General features: G+C 42.8%; 1 protein-coding gene across 1 annotated transcript in view; it reads right to left on the reverse strand.

Annotated features, from left to right (window-relative positions):
* Positions 1 to 26,901, reverse strand: part of SDC1 (syndecan 1) — a 128,211-nt gene that overhangs the window by 24,436 nt on the left and 76,874 nt on the right. Inside the window, exon 2 of the mRNA XM_033939158.1 lies at positions 8,074 to 8,152. Coding sequence (XP_033795049.1) covers positions 8,074 to 8,152 — 79 coding nt within the window. The remainder of the gene's footprint in view (positions 1 to 8,073; positions 8,153 to 26,901) is intronic.

Here is a 26,901-nt window from a genome sequence, read left to right on the forward strand (position 1 = left end):
GGAGGGTTTGGGCTCCCTTCTGGCCCAACTACACAAAGTACGGGGAAGGCGGGTGGGGGTGTCGTGGGGGTCGGCCAGGGGGGTCGCGGGTCGGCTGAGGGACGGGCGGAGGTTCTTGGGGGGGGGCGGTCGTTGGGGGGAGGGGGTTTGCGTCGAGGGCAGGAGGGCCTGGGATCCCTCCTGCCCGTAATGTAGTGCGGGGTGGGGTTAGGGGGTCGCCGTGGCCAGGAGGGTTTGGGCTCCCTCCTGGCCCGATATTGTTGGGGAGTCGGCGGTCCTTCGGGGTGAGGGTGCGAGTGGTCCTGCCGGGGGGGGGGATGTATCGGACGTCGGGGAGTCGGCCGGGCAAGAGGGCTTGGGCTCCCTCTTGCTCCGATCGTGGATGCGGGTGCGGGTGGGAGCGCGTGCGAGCGGTCGTTCGGGGTGGGGGTGCGAGCGGTCCTGCTGGGGGGGTGAATCGGGCGTCGGGCGGGGTGGGAACTATGTTTAAAAACTTTTGTATACCGCGCTCAGGCATATAACGCGCGAGGGGTATGCGCGGTACGTAAAATCACGTATAACGCGCGCATTATATCCGCGAAAATACGGTAATATACTACTTTATCCTAAAGCAAAAAAATAAAATAAATAGAAATTTTGTTTCTACCTTTGTCATCTGGTTTCTGCTTTCCTCATCTCTTCCATATGCTCTGTTACTGTGCCTCTCCCTTCCATCTCTCCTACCCCACCTCTCCATTGGTCTGGCATCCATCTTCTTCCCTCCGCTCCCCCATAGTCTGGCTTCTCTCTTGCCCATTTCCCTTCAACGTCTTCTCCCCACTCTCTTGCCCATTTCCCGGAAGTATGACCCCGGAATTTAAAAAGTTTACATGGGATAAAATGGCCACCAGGCAACTACTTTTGGTCATAAAAGAACATGAAGCCCAATCAGCTACCAACTCCAACCTCTCCCTCACAAACATTCTATCCAATGGAAGTGGTGTGTAATGTTGAAGTAAATTTCCCTATTAGTACTATAGGTTAAATAATAAATCAGATTTTGTTTTGAGGAGGAAACGATGACTTGAAAAGAAACAGATCTTGGACTAGATCACCTGCTTAACTTAGTTTAAAGTACAGATATTTAATCAAAAATTTTAACTTGTGATTGGTCACCAATTAAAAATGATTGTAGTTATAAAATTCCATTTTTAGTCACTAACTTGAACAATGGACAATTAACTGGATAGTTGCGATAGTCAGCCTACCTTCTGCTTAGCTAACAAGGTGATTTTTTTACAATCCAGATATTGATTGGGGTATCCCTATTGCAGGGTCTTCTAGAAGTAATGAGATCCTGGATTTTCCACAAGGAGAACTGTTCCAGCAGTTGGTATGGAACCCACATGGGATGGGGGCCATACTGGACTTAGTACTTACAAACTGAGAAAATGTTTCTGGTGTTGCAATGGGTAATCATCTGGCATCCAGCTATCACCAGATGGTGTGGTTAATATTAAGACAGGTGTAGAGGGTTCATTCAAAAGTAAAGGTTCTAGACTAAAAAACTAACTTTATTCAAATGGGGGATTGTATCAAGGAATTGTTGTCTGGATGGGAATGTCTGAAGTAGGAAAACAGTGGTCAAAACTGAAAGGAGCTATTGTAAAGGCAACAAACCATTTTGTAAGTAAAGTAAATAAAAGAAAAAGAAGGCCATTCTGGTTCTCAAAAGTAGTAGATGAAAAGGTAAAGAAAAAGGAGGTTAGCTTTCATAAACTACAAAGATCAAAGAAAGAGAAACATGGGCCAAAATATCTAGAAAAGTTAAGACTGGTAGAATAGTCAGAAAGGCAAAGATGCAAATGGAAGAAAAGATAGCTGATAGAGATTGACATGGTGGCTGTTACTTGCAGCTAGCCACGGGTAGCCCGCCGAAACAGTGTGAGAAAGTAGTGGTCACCGTGGGTACTGGGACAAAGCCATTCACCGCCCCGTGGAGCAGTGAATGGCCTTATCTCCACAGTTATGGGAGGGAACTTACAGGGTCACCGATTGGGTATCTTACTTCCTTCCTTCACCTTGCCATAGTGATTTTCTGCTTTTTTTCTGTCTCCCAGCTGCCCGATCCAGCTTTCGTCTGTCGCGTGTGGCTGCTAATGCAACTTCCTGCTTACAGTTGCGTCAGGGGAGAGGTTTCTGTGGCCACGCGCAACTTGAAGGGGGCCACTGGGAGATGAGGAGAGTCACCGTGGTAAGGGGAAGGGAGGGAATGTTCAGCAGTGAGCTGCTACACTCTGTCTATGGGAGATGAAAGAGCTTTTGTTTCAGAGCATGTCAGGTACTAACACCAAGATGTTTTTATTTTAATGGATGTTGTTAAGATTCAGGGTGATCGAGAGGGAGGGAGGCTGCTGGACCGGGTATACTTAAGGGAAGTGGAGAGAGGGAGAGAGTAGGGAGAAGACACTGAGGGGAAATGGGCAGGAGAGAGTGGGTAAAAGATGCTGAAGGGAAATGGGCAGGAGAGAGTAGGGAAAAGATGCTGAAGGGAAATGGGCAGGAGAGAGTGGGGAGAAGATGCTGAAGGGAAATGGGCAAGAGGTGCCAGACTATGGGGGAGCAGAGAGAAGAAGATGGATGCCAGACCAATGGAGAGGTGGGGAAGGAGAGATGGAAGGGAGAAGCATAATAACAGAGCATATGGAAGAGATGAGTAAAGCAGAAACCAGATGAGAAAAGGTAGAAACAAAAATTTCTATTTATTTTATTTTATTTTTTTGCTTTAGGGTAAAGTAGTATATTAGTTGTATTGATAAACATTTATAAATAAAGCCCTGCCAGCTGAACAACTCTTTCTCTAGTTCAGCAGCTAAAACTTTGATTTATAAAATGACAATTGTACAGAATATTGTTTCTTTTTATATTTTTAACAAAATAAGTTCAGTATAAAACTATTCGAGGCTTCTGTGGATGGGATCAGATGGTTTGCGGGGGACAGGAACAAATTTTTCCCCGTGTCATTCTCTAATAGTTGACAATAAAATTGGGGGTGGGTGGGGGCGGAAGAGACAAGACTTTTTTTAGATATACAGTATTAGTGATGGTAAGAAGTGCAAAAGTGGCATTGTGAGACTCAAAAGGTGAAGGGGAGAAATATTTAGATAAGGCTGAATTGCTTAATAAATATTACTGTTTTGTGTTCACAGCAGAAGTACCAGGAGCAGGACCAGGACCACATAAGACAAATGCAAATAGGGATGGAGGTGTGGTAAACCCCAATCGATTTTCAGAGGATTGTGTTTATGAGGAGATACCTAAACCAAAGGTGGCTAAAGCAATGGGGCCAAATGGTGTATATCTGAGAGTACTGAAGGAACTTAGGCAGTTCTGGCAGCTCTGCTGGCTGACCTCTTCAATGCTTCTTTAGTCGGGAGTGATACAAGGGGACAAGAGGATTGGAGAAGGGCGAATGTGGTCCCTCTCCGCAAAAGTGGGAGTAAGGAAGAAGTAGGGAACTACAGGCTAAGTCAAGTCTGACTTCTGTGGTAAGTAAATTAATGGAAACACTTTTAAGAGAGAATAGTGATGTTTCTGGAATCCAGTGGATTACAGGATCCGAGGCAACGTTGATTCACTAGAGGCAGGTCTTGTCAGACAATCTGATCAATTTCTTTAACTGGGTGACCAGAGAATTGGTGATTGTTCTGAGGAAAGGGATGTTACCAGTGGTATGCCTCAAAGTTCGGTTCCTGGGCCTGTTCTTTTTAACATTTTTGTAAGCAATATTGCAGAAGGGCTTTCAGGTGAGATTTGCCTCTTTGCAGATGATACCAAATGTGCAATAGAGCAGACATCACTGATGGTGTGAACATGAGGAAGGACCTAGAGAAGCTTGAAGAATTGTCTGAAATGTGGCAGATAAGATTTAACGCTAAGCAATGCAAGGTCATGCATTTGGGCTACAAAAACCCAAGGGAATGGTACAGTTTAGGGAGTGAAGAACTTTTGTGCACGAAAGAGGAGCGGAACTTGGGTGTAATAGTATGGGATGATCTATAGGTGGCCAAACAGTTGAAAAGATGATGGCAAAAGCTAGAAGGATGCTTGGGTGCACAGAGAGAGGTAAGGCCAGTAGAAAAAAGGGACGTATTGATGCTGCTATACAATTCTCTGGTGAGACCTCATTTAGAATATTGTGTGCAATTCTGGAGAATGCACCTTCACAATGATATAACCAGGATGCAGTCAGTTCATAGGAAGGCTACTAAAATGGTTGGTGTCATCATAAGGCATACAAACAAAGATCTCTATCTATAAACTGTACGATGGCCTTCTAGCCACACAAGCAGCAAAACTGGACTACCGACTCTCCAATTTCCTGATAACGACCCCAGACTACAAATCGTTTAGAAAAGAAATAAAAACCATGCTAGTCAAGAAATCCTGGAAGACAAACACTGCAAGACTCATCCCAATTTCTCTGAAGCAACCCGCTCTTCTCTTCAATTCCTTTGGAAATGGCCAGATAACTTCTTTTGTAATCCGCCTTGAACCACAAGGTATTGGCGGAATAGAAATCACTATACCACAGCCACACACACAAACACACACTTTGGAGGAAAGGTGGGAAAGGGGAGATGCGATAGAGACATTTAAGTATCTAAGTGGCATAAATACAAAATGAGGAGAATCTTTCATTTCAAAGGAAGCTCTGGAATGAGAGGGCATATAATGAAGTTAAAAAGGTGAGAGGTTCAGGAGTAATCTAAGGGAATTCATTTTAACAGAAAGGGTAATAGATGTACAGAATAGTATCCCGATAGAAGTAGCAGGGACAGACCGTCTGAATTCAAGAAAGTGTGGGACAGACATGTGGGATTTCTTAGGGAGAGCAGGTGGATGCTGTAGATGGGCAGACTTGTGGATGCTGCAGATGGGCAGACTTGATGAGCCATTTGGCCTTTATCTGCCATCACGTTTGTCTCTAGGTAAAGGTTGCTACCCTAAATTTATCCAGATAACAGGCTGATCATCACGAGGAGCCTCCCACATCTGTCCAAGCCCTGCCAGCTGAAGGGATCCCTTGTACAACTCCCCGCTTGTGCTGTCTGAACAGGCTTAAGTTGGCCGGCATGCATCTGCTGCCATTGCTTGCACTCTCGCACATGCTCTGTCTGACATAAAACTGAGCATGTGCAGGAATATCAGCATTGATAACACAAGCACCCTACTGACTTGAGTGCTGCTGTGGCTGCATGTGTGAGGACTTGCACAGGAAATCTTTGGCTGGGGGTGGGGGTGGCGCCATAGAATCCCTACCAGCAAAGATATGGTTTATTTTTTGATTTATTAACCACCTTTATGGAGAGATTCAGTCAAGGCAATGCACATTGAATACAGTTCAACATAACACACTTACAATTTTGTTAACAGCATAACAATAGCTTAGCAGGGTTTAAATTGGATAATTTCCTAAAACAAGAGTCCATAAGCCATTACTAAGATGGATGTGAGGAAATTCACTGTTTATTCCTAGGATAAACAGCATAAAATCTGTTTTACTCCTTGGGATCTTGCCAGGTACTTGTGACCTGGGCTGGCCACCATTGGAAACAGGATACTGGGCTTGATGGGCCTTCGGTCTGTTCTAATAAGGCAACTTTTATGTTCTTATGTATAAACAAAAATACAATGAGATAAACTCATCAGTTTCAAAAATATTTAACAGCACTGAAACCCAAATAGCAGCCACATATTCTGCCAGTGTCATTATACGCATATTACACCTCTCCTCAGGTCACTTCACTGGCTTCCTGTCTCATCTCCACAAACAATTCAAAACTCTTCTTACTGACATTCAAGTGTACTCGCTCTGCAGCTGCTCAGCATCTCTCCTCTTAATTACGCCCTTTACTGACCCCCCGGGAACTCTGTCCAGCAGACAAGGCCCTTCTTTCGGTACCATTCTCCTCTACTATCAACTCAAATCTCCATTCCTTCTATCTTGCTACGCCACATGCCTGGAACAACCTGACTGGCTCATTATGTCAGGCTAAGTCTCTACAACCTAACCACTGACTCTATGAAATTTTTAATCTTCCTTCAAGTCAAGCAACATATATATCAGTAAGAAGATCTTGTAAAAACTTATAGCAGTACTTTATCTCGATGTACTCACAGACCTCAGTGATACATCTGTATGTCACTAAACTTTAGATCATACAGAGATAATCGGTATCCCTAATCGTCATCGGTCATATTATTTATTTTGCAATACTTTTTAAGTTATTTTCAATAAATAAATTTTAATAATAAATTACTCATCTTATCTCCTGCTACGCGGGTGGGGGTACGCACTCCGACGTAGTCTACGTTCCGCCCATACGGGCTTTATCAAGGAAATCCCCCTCAGTATTAGCAGTTCATGCTCCCCGCGTTGTCAGTTTAAATCGGTCAGTTTAAGTCTCTGGCAGTATTTAAATTCAGACTGAAAACCCACTTATTTGAAGCTGTGTTTAAATCCTAACCCTACCAACATATGATTTAAAGCTTGTTTGTACTTCTGAACTGATCAAATTTGTGCTCTATCTCTATTATAACAGGGATGATTAATGTTTTTCTCTTGATACGTCTATGTTATATGTGATAATCGGAGGGAAACAAGATTCTATGTATGTCATATGGAAATCACATAGTTGTATGCAGTATATAAATTTTTAAATAAAATAAATAAATAAAATATATATATCTGTCTTCCCCTCAATGGTCCGCTACCACTTCTTCAGCCTCCACCAATTCCCTTCTTGAGCACCAGTTTGGACTCTCCTTTGTCCTATGTGATGCCACCTCATCAGCACCTCCCCCCACCAATCTAATACCCCACATGAGCACTTGTTCCGACTCCCCTTTTGTCCTGTGTGTGTCATAATTAGAATGTAAGCTCTTCTTAGCAGGGACCATCTCTTATATGTACAATATGCAGTTCTGTGTGCGCCTGGTAGCGCTATAGAAATAAATTATTGTTGTTGTCAGTGTAATACTTATGAAACACCTGACACACATTAGAAGGTTCAAATAGAAAGATGCTGATGCTTTTCTACAATATAGCTTTATCATATAGCCGAGGGGCCACATGAAGATTCTAGATAGGGACAAGATGGGTGGTACAGAGTCCATTAGGATAAACAGATGGATAGCTAAACTCAAGGTAAGTTGCTTGTATAGTTAAAACAAGATAAGGAACTGATCCAAGCAAGTCCTGATGCAGAATGAATGTATAGATGGATCACAAAGCAGGCTCCAAGTGATTGGCCTGCAAGCCAATCACTTCAAGTGATACTCCAAGCAAGGTACTCCAAGTGATTGGCCTGTGAGCAGCCTGACCTTATGGGTCTGCGTCTTTTCCCTGGTGGAGTAACCCCAATAAGGGGACCTCCAGGCACAAAAGCCACACAGGAAACCCCTCCTCCCCCCAAAAAAACCCACAAAACTACCGACAAAAATACCCCAAAATAATAGAATTAAGCAAAGCAGATCAGAACAGAGCACACCTCAGTTCACTTGCAGAAGGAAAAACTGAAGAGGGAGCTATTCTCCACTGGTGAAGGGGAGGAGTTGAAAGATATGAGCAACATCATTCTGCAAAGTTTGCGATTAAAGGAAGACAATAGCTCCAGTACAGAACATACAATTCATATGGAAATGGACAGCAATTACTATTCAAGCCAGTCAACCACTTCTAAATCAGGCACATGAGGGGCTACCTGAAGGCTGCTCAGCACTCAAAACCCTCTTATGAGATAGTATCAGAAGCTTTGCTGAAAGCTAAGTAAAACACCAACTCCTGTAACTCAGAGACCTGAGCACACTTGTATGATAAAAGTACCCCTCTCTTCTCTACAAAATTCTTCTACTTTATTATATTGCATTCGAGATTAACAAAAAGGAGAGAAATGTTTACCATCAGTGTTCCCACAAGTGAGGGGACTTAATATTCTTGCTACCGACATCTGTATGAACATCCACTTTTCATTTTCAGTACTATAGAAGAGACAGCGTGAGGGGCAGAAAGGGGGAGTGAAGAATACTTACATCCAGAGCCGAAGCCCGATGTGTCTTCATCATCACCAGATCCATCTTGATCTTCAGGAGCCTGGTTTGTTATATCATTCTATAAAACAGAGAATGAAGTTCATGAGTAGCAGGGAAGGTGCTAGACCAGTGGGGTCTCAAACTCACAGCCTGGGGCCACATGTGGCCCACCGGATACTATTTTGAGGCCCTCTGTATGTTTATCATAATCACAAAAGTAAAATAATAGTTTCTTGATCATATGTCTCTAGCTATAAATTATAATATTATTATTATTATTAAGACTTAGCCAAAAGGAAAGATTGATAAACTATAAAGAGTTTTACCTCATGCAACATTGTCATTTCTTTAATATGACATTAACTATTTTTTTCTGAGGCCCTCCAAGTACCTACAAATCCAAAATGTGGCCCTGCAAAGGGTTATAGTTTGAGACCACTGTGCTACACAGTATGTGAGCAGCTGTATCAAAGATCAAGGAAACAGCTCTGCAAACTAATTCCACTCATGAAAGCCTTGAGATATTCTTTTAAACTGAAAACTTTAGCACCAACTTTACTACAGTTTTAGTTTGGTCCTTGGTCTTCTGCCAAGCTTCCATAATACAAGGAGCAGAACTATCGGAGCTGGGAGCAAACTGGAAACATCCTTCACCACACTGGAATCTCATCACTTGTTTGCATATCACTATTTTAAACTCAGTCTAAATAGTGCTCTACGATTTTACTTCCCAATTACCTACAATTTTTCTTCAGTTGCACAAAACCTGAAGTATCACTGTTACAGTAAGAAAATATCAATCCTGGTTTGAAAGGGTTAACTTCAGACCAGCCCTGTTTGGGTGCATCCAGTTATTCATTTTAGACTCTCCAGAACTTTTAATTAAAAAAAAAAAAATAACCCCCCACACACCCAAACTTAATGTATTTTCTTGTTTAGCCTTTTGCTACATGTGTGTTACATAAAAACATGAAACATGATGGCAGATAAAGGCCAAATGGCCCATCCAGTCTGCCTATTGTGTTTTCATGCTCAGTTTTTCATTGGTACAGCACAATTCTACTGCTTATTTCTACAGTGCCATTAGGCTATTTTGATCAATTCTTTTGATATAGGAATAAGCCTAGATCTTCAGCCCCAATGGCCTGCCCTAGATCTTTTCCACCCCTTCCCCTAGTTATTGTAGGAGAGGTCTACTTCACCTCCATTTGAGCTTGTGGTTTTTTTGTTTTTTTAAATAAGTTTATTCTTTGTCCAAAGGGAAGAGAAAAGCTTAGTAATTAGGCCCTTAATGAATCCATGAACTCCACTGGTAGAAATATAGCCAGCAGTCCTGCAACTCAGGTTTTTAGCCCACCTGTCTTTTCCCCCCCTTAGTTTCCTCCCTCCCTAAAAAAAGACCAACAACAACAACAAAAAAAAACTAGCCTTCCCTCTACTTCACTCCTACCTGTAAACTGGTCAGCCACTCCCCCAAACCCCTGTACCTAACCCAGCATGATAGTCTTTCCCATCCCTCATTAGGCCTCAAAAGATACTATCCCTTACTTGTAGCTTACCCTGCTGTCTGTCCAGACCTAGAGAGGAGAACTTCTTTCTTGGGGTACTGCATAGTTGTGTTGAATGATCAATGTAGTGCAGAACTCTTGTTACCCAGATCATAAGACCTGAGGTAAGCAAGTATGCAGAACTCAGATTTACAGAATTGTTTGGTAATGAAAAGTTCCTACTCCAGCAATAGTTGCAACAGAGGTCAAAGCCAAAAGAAAAACAACAACCTCACACCAACTCCCAGCAGAGAATTTCTAATGATGGTGACTTGCATGAGATTTATTAAACCCTTCACTGGCAGATCTGTATAACATGACGGTACAATGCACATTGTGGCAGAACTTCATATTAAGTCAAAAAACATCCTAGAATGTGTAAGCAGAACATTCCTTTCTTAACAGGAACCAGTTTTGGGAGCAGTGGTTTTACTGCTGTATACAAGACTGGGGTTCGATTCCTGTAACCAGCTTCTACTCACAGGTTAGGGACGGAAATGTCTCAGCTTCTACTAAGAAGCTAAGAATTGCTGCTGCTGGGTCAGACCAGTGGTCCATTTTGCCCAGCAGTCCGCTCCCGCGGCGGCCCCCAGGTCAAAGACCAGTGCCCTGAGTCTAGCCTTACCCGCGTACGTTCTGGTTTAGCAGGAACTTGTCTAACTTTGTCTTGAATCCCTGGAGGGTGTTTTCCCCTATAACAGCCTCCAGTAGAGCATTCCAGTTTTCTGCCACTCTGGGTGAAAAAGAACTTCCTTTCGTTTGTATGGAATCTATCCCCTTTTAACTTTAGAGAGTGCCCTCTTGTTCTCTCTATCTTGGAGAAGGTGAACAACCTGTCTTTATCTACTAAGTCTATTCCAGGGATCTCAAAGTCCTTTCTTGAGGGCCGCAATCCAGTCGGGTTTTCAGGATTTCCCCAATTAATATGCATTGAAAGCAGTGCATGCACATAGATCTCATGCATATTTATTAGGGAAAATCCTGAAAACCCGAGTGGATTGCGGCTCTCAAGGAGGGACTTTGAGACCCCTGGTCTATTCCCTTCATTATCTTGAATATTTCGATCATGTCCCCTCAGTCTCCTCTTTTCAAGGAAGAAGAGGCCCAGTTTCTCCAGTCTCTCATTTTACAGCAACTCCTCCAGCCCTTTAACCATTTTAGTCACTCTTCTCTGGACCCTTTTGAGTAGTACTATGTCCTTCATGTACAGCAACCAGTGCTGGATGCAGTATTTCAGGTGGGGGCGTACCATGGCCTGGTACAGCGGCATAACCTTCTCCGATCTGTTCACGATCCCCTTCTTAATCATTCCTAGCATTCTGCTCGCTCTTTTTGCCGCCACTGCCGCAGATGGCTTCATTGACTTATCGACCAGTTATCCCAAGTCTCTTTCCTGGGGGGTCTCTCCGAGTACTGCACAGGACATCCTATATTCGTGTATAAGATTTTTGTTACCAACATGCATCACCTTACACTTATCCACGTTAAACCTCATTTGCCATGTCGTGGCCCATTTCTCGAGCGTGTTTGTCATGTTGCAGGTATTCACAATCCTTCTGTGTCTTCACTACTCTGAATAACTTCATATTGTCTGCAAATTTAATCACCTAACTTGTCGTACCAATTTCCAGGTCATTTATAAATATGTTGAAGAGCACAGGTCCAAGCACCAAACCCTGTGGCACTCCACTTGCGATGCTTTTCCAGTCCGAGTCTTGTCCATTTATCCCCATTCTTTGTTTCCTATCTGCCAACCAGTTTTTTATCCACTATTTCACCCTCAATTACATGGCTTGCAATTTTTCGAAGTAGCCATTCATACGGGACCTTGTCTAACACCTTCTGAAAATCCAGATATGCAATGTCGACCTGGTCACCCTTGTCTATATGCCTGTTTATTCCCTCAAAGAACTTCAGCAAGTTCATCAAGCAAGATCTCACTGGTCAGGGGCGGAAATGTCAGAATGTACCATATATGCAGATTTACAGGACCAAACAGCATAGTATACATTCTTAAGAGGGAAGTTGTATCCTAAAAACATGACTAATATTATTCAATATATTCATAAATGACCTGGAAGAGGAAACGACGAGTAATATAATCAAGTTCGCAGATGACACGAAACTATGTCGATCAGTTGGATCACAAAAGGACATTGAAGAACTCCAGAGAGATCTGAACCAGCTAGAAAAATGGGCGGAAAAGTGGCAGATTAAGTTTAATATAGACAAATGCAAAGTGATGCATCTGGGTACAAAAAACAAGGAACATGATTATATAATGTTAGGTGTGACATTGGGCAAGAGTGAACAAGAAAGGGACCTGGGGGTACTGATAGACAGGACCCTGAAGCCATCAGCACAATGCGCAGCGGCGGCAAAGAAAGCGAACAGGATGTTGGGCATGATAAAGAAGAGTATTACAAGTAGATCGGCGGACGTCATAATGCCGCTTTACAGAGCAATGGTCAGACCACATCTGGAGTACTGTGTCCAACACTGGTCTCCTTACCTAAAGAAGGATATAACTCTGCTGGAGAGGGTGCAGAGGCGAGCCACGAAGCTAGTAAAAGGTATTGAGAATTTGAGCTACAAAGAATACCTCATAAAACTGGGATTGTTCACCCTCGAGAAGAGAAGGCTGCGAAAGGATATGATAAGAGACTTCCAAAATACTAAAAGGTTTTGACATAATAGAACAAGAAGCATCATTATTGACGTTGTCAAATGTGACTCGGACGAGAGGTCATAGACTGAAATTGATGGGCGACAGGCCCAGGACTAATGTCAGAAAGTTCTGTTTTACACAGCGAGTGGTGGACGCTTGGAATGCTCTCCTGGAGGAGGTGGTGACGGAAACCTCCATTATGGGATTCAAGTGCAAGTTGGATGCACACCTCCTTGCAAATCACATTGAGGGATACGGGAAAATAGGCTCTTCATCAGGGAACACCAGGATTGGCCTCCGCGTGTGCAGGTCACCGGACTGTATGGACCAAAGGTCTGATTCAGTGGAGGCATTTCTTATGTTCTTATGACCATGAAATTTAGGGTGAGTCCTATCCCCCTCTCAAACTAAAGCTACAGTTAGGGATAGAAGAGAGGGAAATGAATTTGAGAAGACCCCCCCTTGCTCCTCCTTACTGCCATGCATTTGGCTATCATCCATTCAGTAACATACAGAATTAGTACCTCAAAAATCCCTCATTTACCAATATTTAGGATGTGGCTTCTTATTAAGTTATCCAAAAGAGAATGACTTGGGGACAAATTTTTCCCCATCCTTGTAGGAACTCATTTTCCCATCCTGGCGAGTTCTTTTCCTGTCCCTGCCCCATTCCTGTAAGCTCTGTCCTCATCTGCACAAGCCTTAAAGTGTTCAAAGTTTGTGCGGTTAAGGCAGAGCTTACAGGAATGGGGCAGGAACAGCAAAAAAAACTCACAGGGATGGGACGGGGAAATCGAGTTCCTGCAGGGACAAATTTGTCCCCGTGTCATTCTCTATTATTCAACAGTAACACAGAATTCTATGTTTGAAAACAAAAAACAAAATGTAATATATGATGAATTACTTCTAAAAGTAATATGTGCAGTGCTCGGACCCACACCTCTAGTGTTTCAAATGAATGAATCATACAGAGGGAACCATTGGGACCATCATAGCATTTGCATGGTCCCCAAACCGCCAATAATTTATACCACCACCAACTTATCTGAAACAAGATAAATTGGTGTTATAAGAATTTAAAGCACTTTGGGGTCCTTTTAATAAGGCATGCTAACCAATTTATCGTGCGCTAAAGATTAGTGCGCACTGAATGCCTTAGCGCCCTAAATTGGTTAGCAAACCTTAAAAGGACTCCTTTAGTAGTTATTGGCAGTTTTGGGAACATGCGAGTGCTATGATGGTCCCAATGGTTCCTTCTGCTTGATTCATTAATTTGAAACACTAGATGTGTGGGTCCAAATACTGCACATATTACTTTTAGAAGTAATTCATTATATTTTGTTTTTGATATTTTCAAAAGTAGAATCCTGTGTTAAAGGGTTGGATTATACAACTACACAATATCTTTAAACTCCTTAAAAACTTTTCTTGGTTTTCCATTAAGTTAGACATAGCTTAAATTGGAGCAAGTTTCCTGGACAAGTGGGGTCAAATAAATAATTTGTTAGATAATCTGGTGGCATTATCCTATGACACTGTATTGTTTGGAATGTCAATGAGGGCAAAAAGCCAAATATCCTCTAACAATAAGTTTCTACTCATTATGACAGGGGTTGCCATACAACAGATAAAGAATAATTAGAAAAATTGGGATAGGCTGAATTATAGCTTTTGGTGGAACTCTGTGTATCACATATTCAAAATGGAAAGGATAATTGCCATGCAGCAGGGAAATTTTAAGAAATTTCAGGTTATTTGGGAGCCATTAACAAGATACTGTAAAGACTGAAATTACTGCATAGAATAAATATTAATTTTTCCCTTTTGTTCATGCACGTCCAGGGTGTGATGGGGGGTGGTGGGAATATTTTGTGATTTCTTTTGCTTATGAATAACTGTTGGGTATAAGGGAGGGGGGATATTTGATGCGAGTTATAATTTGATGATAAATTAAGGGATGTTAAAGTATAAATGGTTTTCTATTCCTTAAATAATTGTAGTTCACCCCCTCTTTCCTTATGTATCACTATCTAGTATGTATATCAATTGTATGTTTATTGGTATAAATTGTTCTATCTTGTCCCCTAAAATTATTATTGTTATACGCATTGAAAATATTTGATATTGCGTTTACATCAAAATTTTAATAAACTTGAAACTTGATAAATGATTGTATTATTTGCTACACTTATTGTGAGTTTTAAAAAATGAATAAAGATTAACAAAAAAATACCCCAAAACAACTTTTCTTGGTTTTTCATTAAGTTAGACACACACTTAAATTGGAGCAAGTTCCCTGGACAAGTGTCTAGCAGTAAGGCTCTTACTTTAGTACTAGTCTTTAAGCCCGTTACATTAACGGGTGCTAGAATAGAGCGTCTGTCTGTGTTTCTTTATCTCTCTCTCCTTGGCTGCTGTCTATGTCCTTCTGTCTCCCGCCCCGAGCAAAGCTGTCTGGTCCCAGCACACACCTCCCACCCAAAGCAGCCCCCTTTCCCTATCCTTATCTCGCCATGGCCCTTTCTGTCTCCCCCCGGCACACTCCTCCCCCAAAGCAGCCCCCTTTCCCTCTCCCTGTCTCTCCATGGCCCCTTCTGTCTGCCCCCAGAGCAAAACTGTCTGTCCTCAGCACACCTCTCCCCCCAAAGCAGCCCCTTTTCCCTCTCACTATCTCTCCATGGCCCCTTCTGTCTCCCCCCAGCACACCTTTCCCCCAAAGCAGCCCCCTTTCCTTCTCCCTGTCTCTCCATGGCCCCTTCTGTCTTCCCCCCAGAGTAAAACTGTCTGCCCCCAGCACACCTCCCCCCCCAAAGCAGCCCACTTTCCCTCTCCCTATCTCTCCATGGCCCCTTTCCCTCTGGCCCCCTGAATTAATCCCCCTGCTTACCTGGCCTGCTCCTCTTCAAAGGAGGCCGCGATCTTGGTGGCCAGCCCCAGCAAACTTCGCAGCACGCTCCCCCCCCCGACGCAATCCCGTGCGTCAGAGGGAACGTGCCACCAAGGCCAGAAAGCGGCCCGCGAGGCCCGCCAAAGCCGGCCACGATCGCAGGCTGCCCCGAAGGAGGATCAGCGGCAGCAACAGCAGCGGTGAGCGAGGGCAGGAGGTCTGCTGAGCTTCCTTCGGGTTGGTGAGGGCAGGAGGAGGGGAGTGGCCAGAGTGATCATTGGCCGGGTTCTAAAATGGAACATGGCCACGGATCACACACCACGGCCGCAGTAATCACGCTTTTTTAAAAGCGCATGCGCCACTAACCTTTAGTATAAGCCTATCCATTTGAGGAGGCCTCTCTTTATATTTCATGGCCTTTGTTTAAAATATGTTTCAGAACTCCAGCTGAAGCTTGATCTATTATGATGAAGTTGAATTCAATGGAATTGAGACATTCCTTTAAGATGCACATGCTTATGTTTCTACCCCTTAAACATGCCTTAAAAGCTTTCCTTCTGGCTTTAAAACCTTGGGCAAGTTCCTACAGGCACCTGAGCCATGCCAAAGATCAGCATACTATTGATCGTGCTATTTCTACACTACACAGTATGCGCAATAGTGTACAAGGTATCAAGAAATCATTAACAAGCTACACAGAAGTGGTAGCAGGTCCCTGTTCTACAGAACCTTCATGCCGAGTTGTTTAATAATTTACCAACAAGGGAATAAGAAGTGTCCTATCTTCACAAGTCTACAATTACAAGTATCTGCCAAATCCCACGATGCTGGAAACAGATTCTACACACACAATAGTATGCAACTAAATCTCAGTTTGGCTAGGACAGAGCTTCCTAAACTGTGGGTTGAGACCCTAAATGAGATCAAGAAACCTGCCGGGGGAAGGGGGTCAGATTAGGTGGCTTTCCATAGGTGCAGCATTATTCTGCATCCCCAAAGGAAGGAGGAAATCATAATTTTATTTAGCCACAACCACTGAGGGCACAGCCATAAAAGATTGGGACACATTAGCCTAGGGGATTAAACACCATTATGCTAGAGTTACCATATGACTCAAGAAAAAGGACGATCGAGACATCTGGGTTTCACTTCCATTGAAAGCAATGGAAGTAAAATCTGGATGTCACAATCATCCTTCTTTTTCTGGCACCATATGATAACCCTATGCTACAGCATTTCTAATGTTGATAAAATGCTTTCGGCAGATGGGTAGGCAAAAGATACCAATTCTGTCTTTCTAGGATAGTTCATCAGATAATAAGAACATAAGAACTGCCATCACCGGATCAGACCCTGGGTCCATCAAGTCCGGTGATCTGCTCACGCGGAGGCCCAGCCAGGTGCGACCTGGCGAAAACTTAGTCGCCGGTATCCCTCTATTTGCCTTCCGAGGAGATGTGCATCTAACTTGCCCTTAAATCCTAGAATGGTGGGTTCCGCACAACATATTACTTGGCCACCACAAAGCATCATTCCAGGAGCAACCAAATGACACAAAGACACACTACTAAGGGCTATACAGTAAAGTGCAGCCTCTAACCTTGATCTCACCAAAAATGCCCAAGTCTTCTGAAATTAACTTTGTAGTTCTTCCAAACTGTCTAATAGTTTAATTAGGCAATCTTTAGTTTAAAATGCGGGCCAATGTTCCAAGTCGTGAAATAGAAACATAGAAACATAGAAATAGACTGCAGATAAGGGCCCACGGCCCATCTAGTCTGCCCACCTTAATGTCCCTCCCCTACCTTTGCCCTGTGAATAGATCCCATGTGCCGATCCCATTTGGCCTTAAAATCAGGCACGCTGCTGGCCTCAATCACCTGTAGTGGAAGACTATTCCAGCGATCAACCACTCTTTCAGTGAAAAAGAATTTCCTGGTGTCACCTCGTAGTTTCCCGCCCCTGATTTTCAACGGATGCCCTCTTGTTGTCGTGGGACCCTTGAAAAAGAAGATATCTTCCTCCACCTCGATGCGGCACGTAAGATACTTGAACGTCTCGATCATGTCCCCCCTCTCTCTGCGCTCCTCGAGCGAGTATAGCTGTAATTTGTCAAGCCGTTTTTCGTATGGTAGATCCTTGAGTCCCGAGACCATCCGGGTGGCCATTCTTTGCACCGACTCCAGTCTCAGCACATCCTTGCGATAATGCGGCCTCCAGAATTGCACACAGTATTCCAGGTGGGGCCTCACCTCATGTAATCTATCCCTGCCAACATGAATATTTTTGTAGCTTGTTATATCAATTCCTGATCATGTGACCCATTGTGGAATACCTTCAGCACATAGAGTTAAACTTGAAACTGTTTCAACACATGTCAGATTAGGTTTCCTAGCACAGAACTCTACATTCCTATGTTTAGTTCAACTTGACTACCTATAACAACCAATCCATGCGGATTACTGCATTCAAAAGCCCATGTGCCTGCATGATATAGAGCAGGGGTGCCCTAAAGGTCGATCGCGATCAACCAGTAGATTGCAAATGCAATGCGAGTCGATCGCGGAGCACATCCCGGGCTCCATGATAGACTCGCGTTGCCTTCGTTTTCTACCTGCTTTCTGATGCTGTAAAGAGGACGCAGAAGCACCCGACCGACCAACCTTCCTCACCCGACATCAATTCCGACATTGGACTGGAAGTTCCAGGCCAGCCAGTCGCTGCCTGGCTGGCCCGGAACTTTCTCTCCAACGTTAGAATTGACGTTGGGTTGGGAAGGCTGGTCCCAGCGCTTCTGCGTCCTCTTTATGGTGTGGACGCAGGGAGAGCTCAGGACGCCACCACGGCCTGTTCCCTGATGGCGGCAGTTTAGGGAGGGCAGGGAGAAAAAGAGAAAGAAAGAAAGGGGGGCAGGGATACAGAAAGAAGGGAAACAGAAAGGGGGCAGGGAGACAAAGAAAGACGGACAGAAAGAAAGGGGAGGGGACTGGGAGAAAGGAAGAAAAAATTGGGGGAGAGAATGAGGTCTGGAGGAGAAGCAGCATACAGGAGGCTGAAAGAAGGGAAGAAATATTGGATGCACAGTCAGAAGACTAAAGTGCAACCAGTGACTCATGAAATCACCAGACAACAAAGGTAGGAAAATGATTTTATTTTCAATTTAGTGATCAAAATGTCCGTTTTGAGAATTTATATCTGCTGTCTATATTTTGCACTATGGCCCCCCTTTTACTAAACCGCAATAGCGTTTTTTACTGAACATTTGTCCCTTGAAAGAGAGTCTGCTGAAAGTAGCCTTGGAGGTGGAATCACCAGCCCATTGCTCGATTCAGAGCATTTTGCAGGCTGAGATTGAATAGGCCAAAACTGTGCTCATGACTCCAATGATTTTGTAAAGAGAATCCGCCATGTAATCTATCCCTGCCAACAAGAGTTGAGGCAAAGGCTTGCTGTCCGACAGCTCAAGACTACTCAACCTGGTATGACAGGTGCGCGTCAAAGGAAGCCGCTGTATTTGGTTTGATTCCTATGGCTAAAGCCTCAAAACTGTCTTGAGAATCGCATCTACTCTGCAATCCTGCATATCCTTTAACATCATACCTCCCTCGCTTGGTAACCTGAGCTACAAAAGGAACCCATGTTGGGCTGAGCAAATAGCCGATGACACTCCTATGCCATAGAATACAGTCAAACCATAGTCCTGGCCACTTTTAAATGACCCTTCAGGAGCATCCCAATGCTCTGTGACCAATTCACTGATATCAGGATGCCAGGGAAATGTAGAAGATTGGGCTCTCACTCCACTCATAATAGAGGGAGCAGAGGGGACCTGCTGGGAGTCCAAGTTTAACTCCCATAGAGAATCAATACAAAGATCCATCAGAGCTGAGGGTTTGAACAGACAGAGGACCGTGGTATCATCCCCATGATCGAGGGCCAACACGGGGTGTAACACATATGTGCCTGTCTGCAACCCTTCATCTCCTGACAGGGAGGGAGTGTGCCCCGAGACAGCAAGGGAATAGTAAGAGACCCTTCATCCTCTGAATCTCCCTCAGAAAGATCAAGATCCCCTAGAACAGGCCTGCACAACTCAAAAATGATCCAGGGCTGCAATGAAGTCAGAAAACGTAACGAGGGCCGTATGTAGTGGCCACAGCTTGAGGAACCCGGGACTGCATGGACATTGCTGTGATGACATCATGCACATGCGTGATATCATCATGTCGACATCTGCTCATGCACAGAGGCCTTCCAGATGGGCCTCGAGACACCAGTAGGGGGTGCCAGCAAGGAAGAGGATGGGAGAGAAGGAGAGGCACTTGCCTACAGCAGTTTCTCAACTACTTCAAGCTAAGTACCCCCAACCACAGACCTCCCAAGCTCTGCCCCAGATCCTGCCCCTTTACTAATTGTAATGCAATTTTTTTCTTTCATTTTTCTTATAAACACAATACACACAGCAGATACAAATTCTCAAAACTGACACATTTCAATCACTAAATTGATAATAAAATCATTTTTCCTACCTTTGCTGTCTGGTGATTTAATTAGTTTCTGGTTGGACTTCCTTCTGACTGCTGCAGCATGGAGGTAGCTAAATGATTCTGGTGCAGACAAAAATATCTCCTAAACCAGTAGTTCCCAACCCTGTCTTGGAGGACCAGCCAGTCAAGATTTCAGGATAGCCCTAATGAATATGCATGGAGCAGATCTGCATGCCTATCACCTCCATTATATGCAAATCTCTCTCATGCATATCCATTAGGGCTATCCCGAAAACCCGACTGGCTGGTCCTCCAAGACAGGGTTGGGCCCTAGACTATGTACTTATAAAGATCTCCAGTTTCCCTCCAAGGGATGGAGTCTACTACCCTGTCAGAAAATATAGCGTCTGGGGTTAGGGGAAAAAAAAAAAAAAAAAAGTCTGAACTGTTTTAAGAGTGTTACACACTTCTATAAGTGTATTGGAGTCACAGACTATGGTGCGCAGTGCATTTGAGCTTCAGGGGTTTTAGCAATTTTGTTTTTAATTTGGTCACCTTGGTGGCAGCATAGTCTAACACCATGTTAATACACAGCTATGCCGATAAACTCCAACGCCAGATTATATTCCACTCTCGATGACTTAAGATCCTAGACTTTTTCCTAGATCAGAGCCTAGGTGGATTATGTTAGGTAAGCTTCTGTGGGTGGGTGAAGGCCAAGAGTTACCCATTTCCCTGGCCTTCAGGATTTGCCAGGCTCTTTTCATATCATCGACAGGAAATATGGCTTAATAGATCTTAAAATGCAGGATTTGATTACAGTGCATAATCACATGCCACATCCTATTCACCACTAAATACATTAGCTATTTACAAAACTAGTCAGATTTGTCAATTCTTTCCTCACTGATCTGGTCAAAATGAGTCCAATATTTAACTCTGCTAATACTTTACTCAGAGTTTATGCCCAGTGTTAACGTCAGCAATAGAAAACTGCTTTTTCTGCAGATTGCAATCTAACCCTTCCAAAGACATACCAGACTTGAGGCAACAGACGCAGTGCGATGTGACAGTCTGAGGCATGATTGACCACCAAACATTCAAGATTCAGTACAAAGCACAATTTCAAAATAGGCAAGACAATGTAGACCAAGCACTATTCACTTCAGCTAGTTGTGTACAATTTAGTACTATAGTAGGAAGTTCATAAGTAACCTGCATTATGAAGCAGTAACAACCTTCCTGGTCAGACGTGATGTATGACAGACATGGTCCATCATGTACTGTTACTACAGTATATTTGAGATACAGCAATTCATGTAAGGGGGGGGGGGGGGGAAGACAAAGAAAAAATGCTGTGGGTGTAAAATGATGGTCAAAGCAGCAAAATAGCCTACACAGCAGTGCTTAGAGTGAAGGGGATGAGAGATTACATAGGCATAACCAGCAAAGAGGTTGGGGAGAGCAAGAATATAAGAATAAAACAAAAAAGTGGAGTGATAATTTCAAAAATATCAACATGACTTAAATACTTTTTTTTTTTTTTTTTAATTAAATATGTCAGTGTTCCAATGTATTAAAGTATCTTATGATGCATGTACTGACTAGAGCAGTGGTCTCAAACTCAAACCCTTTGCAGGGCCACATTTTGGATTTGTAGATACTTGGAGGACCTCAGAAAAAAAATAGTTAATGTCTTATTAAAGAAATGACAATTTTGCATGAGATAAACTTTATAAATCTTTCCTTTTGGCCAAGTCTTAATATTAATATTGTGATTTATAGCTAAAGAGACATATGATCAAGAAACTGTTTTATTTTACTTTTGTGATTATGATAAACATACCGAGGGCCTCAAAATAGTATCTGGCGGGCCGCGAGTTTGAGACCACTGGACTAGAGGAAAAAAAAGACCTCCAAACATTTTCAGGCAAACAATGCTGACTAACTGGCTACCTTTGAGAGGGTGAACAACCTGTCCTTATCTACAGTGGCCAATCCAGGTCACAAGTACCTGGCAGAAACCCAAATAGTAGCAACATTCCATGCTACCAGTCCCAGGGCAAGCAGTGGCTTCCCCCAAGTCTGTATTAATAGCCGACATTCAAACACAGCAAGCAGCATACAATGCCTACATGGTCCTTTGCCTTGATCAGAGGAAAATGGTTTTGGCTTTTTATTAGACTAGTGCAGGGGTAAACAATTCTGGTCCTCGAGAGCTGGAGCCAGGTCAGGTTTTCAGGATATCCTCAATAAATATGCATGAGATAGATTTGCATCTCAAGGAGGCAGTGCATGCAAATCCATCTTGTACATATTCATTGTGGATATTCTGAAAACCTGACCTGGATACACTCGAGGACTGGAATTGCCTACCCCTGGACTAGTGCATCATCTTATTGTTGATTTCATTCTTCATTATTTTGAGAGTTTTTAGACAATTGATGGTTAACCAATAAATAGCTCTACAGTAACTGGCAAGATGTTAAGGACTAACTGCATTGGTTCCATTGCTCTCCCGATAGGCATCTTACAGTGATGTTTCCAAACAGAAGTTTTGAAGACTTAAATACCAGCTAAGTACAGAACAGGTCTTGGGTTGCAGTGCTACACAGGTTGTGAACTTCAAACAAGAGTATGGTTTTCAAAGCAACATGCAATAAGCGCTTTAAGCAAACATATTTCCAAAAGCATCTCTTCAGAAACACTAGTTTGGGGGAGGTGGGGCTCATTTTGCAATTAACGTACCAAGCACCCAAAATGGCAAGATTCTTTCATCATCAGCTACAATACAAAAATATAATACAGTCTCGTATACTGCAATTCTCTGCAAGGAATCTATGCGGTTTAAAATAAGATGGATGTTACATTTTTAGAGTGGGAGGTGACTGGAGGAAGACAAGAAAGTTGTTATAGGGAAAAAGAGATGTCTTTAGTTTCTTCCTGAAGTCAAGGTATATGGTGGGTTGTCTTAAATGCATTGGCAGTTTCAAAATGTGGGGAGCTTGGTATTCAAAGGTAGTTTCAAACATCTGTATTTTTTTTGAGGTAACAAGAGGGGTAGTTTGAAGCACTGTGTTTTATGTGAATTGAAAGAACGTAGGACTGATATCAGATGCTAGTCCTTCCAAGTTCTCCATATCATATCAGTTGTTTTTGAGGATTAGTCTTGCAGCCATGTTTTGTAGCAGTTGGAGTCTCTTGTGTTCCTTTTCTGTAGTGCTACCATATAGTGAGTTGCAGTAGTCCAGGTGGGGGTATTAGGTGAAACTGATCTCTTAGGATTGGTCCGACTTGAAGACTTTTCACTAGACGTGATATGTATGTTATAGGTTAGGTTTGAGTCAAGTGTAACTCCCAGTATTTCAGGAATTTTCTATCTTTAGCCTTTCACCTGTGGCTTACTCTATAATGCACTACCAAGCACAGAACTAATCTCCAGACCTCAATATTTTTGTTTTAGATTTGTTTCGTTTTGGGATGTTATTTCTTGTCCATGTAATCTGGTCATCAAATGATAGTTTTCAGTACAAGTTTTATCCTAACTCAACATATACTAGGGATCTAAAACCAATATCCGTAATATACTGTATAGTTTACAGGTTAAATTTGACACTTACAGTACAATCCTATTCTTACCTTAAATTTAGGAAATTATTGGGAAAAAAACTTACCTATTTGATAAGCGAGAATGTTAACTTTTAATAGCATATCATCGACTGTCTATTTTATCTAGGAATTTGTATTTTAATTGAATTGTTTTTTTACTGATGTTGTATTTAAAGTAGTAAATATGTTTTCTGTATTGTATATTTTTCACTGAAATGTCTCAGTTTCTCTTGCTATGAACCGTCCAGAACTACTGGCAGGGCAGTATACAAGAAAATAAATTATTATTATCCTAACGCGACACATACCGAGGATCTTGTATCAATATACAATATATTTCTTTGTAATCTATTGGTCATGGGAGTTAGGTGAACAGGTATGTTTTTATTGCTTTCCTAAAGTTGAGGAGTCTGAGGGATCTTATTTGTGTGGGCAGTTGATTCCAGTGGGTCGGTATAAAGTGGGAGTAGGATCTTGAACTTGAACCAGGAGGGAGGCAGCCTCTGAAATAAAATCATGTTATCTAGGGTTGGCACTGTTCCCTCTCAGTGACCAGGTGCATGCAAATATTTCTTCATGTGAGTAACAATTTCTAAAAAAAACAACAGTCTTTGATCCCAGTATTAGCAATGCATTTCTTTATGCAACATAAAAAAAAACTAAAAGTTGGCTAAAAGTACCCGACTTGAAATTGTGTATTCAGTCAGTGTGTCTGAGGCTCGTTTAATTAACTGTTTGTATGCAGTGACAGTTTACAGGGTAGTGATTTGTCTGTAAGTTATATACTTGAAAAGTAAAAACTGACAAAAATACCTTTATAATTTTGTACATTAAAAAACTCATACATATGGTAATTGATTAGTTTAAGGTTTTTTTTAAATTATAGTTTAATTTTGTTTTGAAAGTAAAGTTGGCTCAGTATTTTTGTGAGCAACCATGTAATGACGATCTAAAATATGAGCGATTGCTCATGTGCTCTGCTTAGAGGGAACATAGGTTAGCAGTAAGGATTTAGGAGGATAACCTAGACAGGAGGCAGCCTCTGAAATAATTACGGTATTACCAACCTTGGATAAGGAATTGGAGGGCAAGCTATGAGCCAAGGCAAAGAGGCCAGGGACCTATACAATACATGAAACATGCTGCAGCCTGAATCTGTGTCCAGTCTCCAGAAGCTTCCGTATAAGCTATTTGTATCCCCCTTTACTTAAAGGGTATCCCGGGGGGGGGGGGGGTGCAAAGGATTACTATTTATACTCAGATATCAGTTTCCCCTTGTCTTGGCTACTAGATCAAGGATGAAACAGAAAGGTTTGTGGTAGTCACTTGCAGATGTTTTAAAGCTTGTGGCTTCTACTGCTGTCTGATTCAGGAAAAAAAATTTTTTTTTTTGGATTCGCTTTTCCTGCCCAATTGGGTGTTTTTATATTCCGACTGTCCTAGTGGGTTTATTTTGTAGCCTTTCCACCCACCTCAACCCACTTTTCCCTCTCCAATCCAATGCTGGCACTGTGGTGTAAACAAACAAAAGTATTTTCCTTGCCAACACCAGCTCTGGCAGGATACATATTTCAAATCTGACACATTGTAATCACAAAATAGAAAATAATTTTTTTTCCTACCTTCCACTGCCAAATCCAGCATTTGTTTCTTTCCCTCTGTCTACCATCTCTCTCTTTGAACCCTCCCCCCCCCCATCTTGAGCCAAGCCTCTGGTTCCCCTCTATGCAGCATCTTTCCCTTCCTCCCCTCCATTATGTGCAACATTTCTTTCTCTTTCCCCATGCATCATCTCTCCCTGCCCTCCACACTATGTCTAACATTTCTCCCCTCTCTCCTCCATGCATGTCTCCCTCCCCTCCACCATATGCAGGATTTCTCCCTATTCCCCCTTTCTACCTCTTTTCTCCCTTCCTCTCCTCCACTCCAACAATTCTTCCTCTCCCCCGATGTGCAGCATCTTTTCTCCCCTCCCATCTCCCTAAGCAGCAGCTTTCCTCCTCTCAAGTTCAAGTTTATTAGGATTTTATATACCGCCTATCAAGGTTATCTAAGCGGTTTTTACAATCTCCCAACCATTCCCCTGTGTAACAGCTTTCCATCCCTTCTAAACCCGTGTGCAGTAGTTTTCTATCCCTCCCTCCCATCCCCCTGTGCAGCAGCACCCCACCGACTCTCCCACCTTGAAACCCTGACATACTTCCGAGGCCTCCTAAAGCAGCAGTGGCAATGGATGGTCAGCAGTGGCATCACTTTGAATGGGCTTCTTGCAGCCTGCCCCACTAGGGCTTCCCTCTGCCACATAAGTGTTGTCACCAGTGACACGGCAGAGGGAAGGCCCTGACGGGGCAGGCCACAGAGCTGCCCGTTCAAAGCGATGCTATTGACTGTCCACCGCTGCCGCTGCTTTAGGAGGCCTCAGAGGTATGTCAGGTCTCACCAGAGGGGGGGGAGAAAGTTTTGGTCGCTGAACTGAGTCTGATTTTCACTGATCGCCAAAGTGAATCAGGCAGCACTAGTGGCTTCTATTACAAGCATAATACTGCAGTATGCACATGTTGTCCAGAAAACCAGTAACGGGGGGGGAGGAGTATGCCAGATGCATGCACACAAGAATTCATAATAAAACCTGGAAGCTTGTGTGCATGTCCAAACCAAAGCGTTACATATGCTTATTTTTGTGCCTAAATGAACCCTGCACAAAAAAAGCATTTGCACTGGACATTTAGAGGCCCATATCTAGCACAAGAAAAAAAAAAAAAAACGAGCACAGAATATGCACTTACCATCTGCCTTTAAAACTTGCAGTGCTTCCTTCTACTTGCAGAAATAAACAAAACCAGCACTTAATAAATGTCAAAGCGACGGGAAATCCTCTCTACAAGACTTTCTATGCCATGTCAGACTCACAGATTTCTCACATCGTGCACACTTCAGAAGTGGGTAGTATACTCTACATTGCTCAGACTACCTTAATTAGCTTTTTGCATATATTTTAATACAACCTGCAAATCTCTTCCCACATAAGCTAGAGCCCTTGAATAATTGTGCTCTGCATCGCTCAGTATTCTCTCTGGCAGTATTCAAATCCATGCTAAAAGTCCATTTTTAAAGCTGTTTTTTAAGTCCCAACTCCAACCCACTTATCAAGTACCCATATCCGTTTGGCATTCCCTTTAGAGTCCCCTACCCTAGCATTCCATCTAGTTCCCTACCTGGGGAGGGTGTATAGATTCATCCTTTGAATCTTGTGTCAATTAGATTGTAAGCTCTCTCAAGCAGGGGCCATCTTTTGAAAGTTAACATACACCACTGCGTACATCTTTCAGCACTATAGAAATGCTATGTACTGTGTGAAAGGATGAAGTCCTTTACAGAAATCTTTTATTTATATATAAAAGATTTCTGGAAAGGACTTCATCCTTTCAAGCGGGAAAATGGAATCAGAGTAAGTGGCTTGATTATGACTTCTCCAGGCTTTTAGAAGATCACTGAAAACTTCTGTTTGATAAATTTGTATAAAGTCATTTGTCAATTTTAAGAAAATTGTGATTTTATCAATCATGGATCTTAATGCATTATCGCCGTGTTTCCACAGTTTCTTGTTGTGAACCGCACTGAACTGTGAGG

This window comes from Geotrypetes seraphini, chromosome 3 (assembly GCF_902459505.1).
Source record: "Geotrypetes seraphini chromosome 3, aGeoSer1.1, whole genome shotgun sequence".
Taxonomy (NCBI): domain Eukaryota; kingdom Metazoa; phylum Chordata; class Amphibia; order Gymnophiona; family Dermophiidae; genus Geotrypetes; species Geotrypetes seraphini.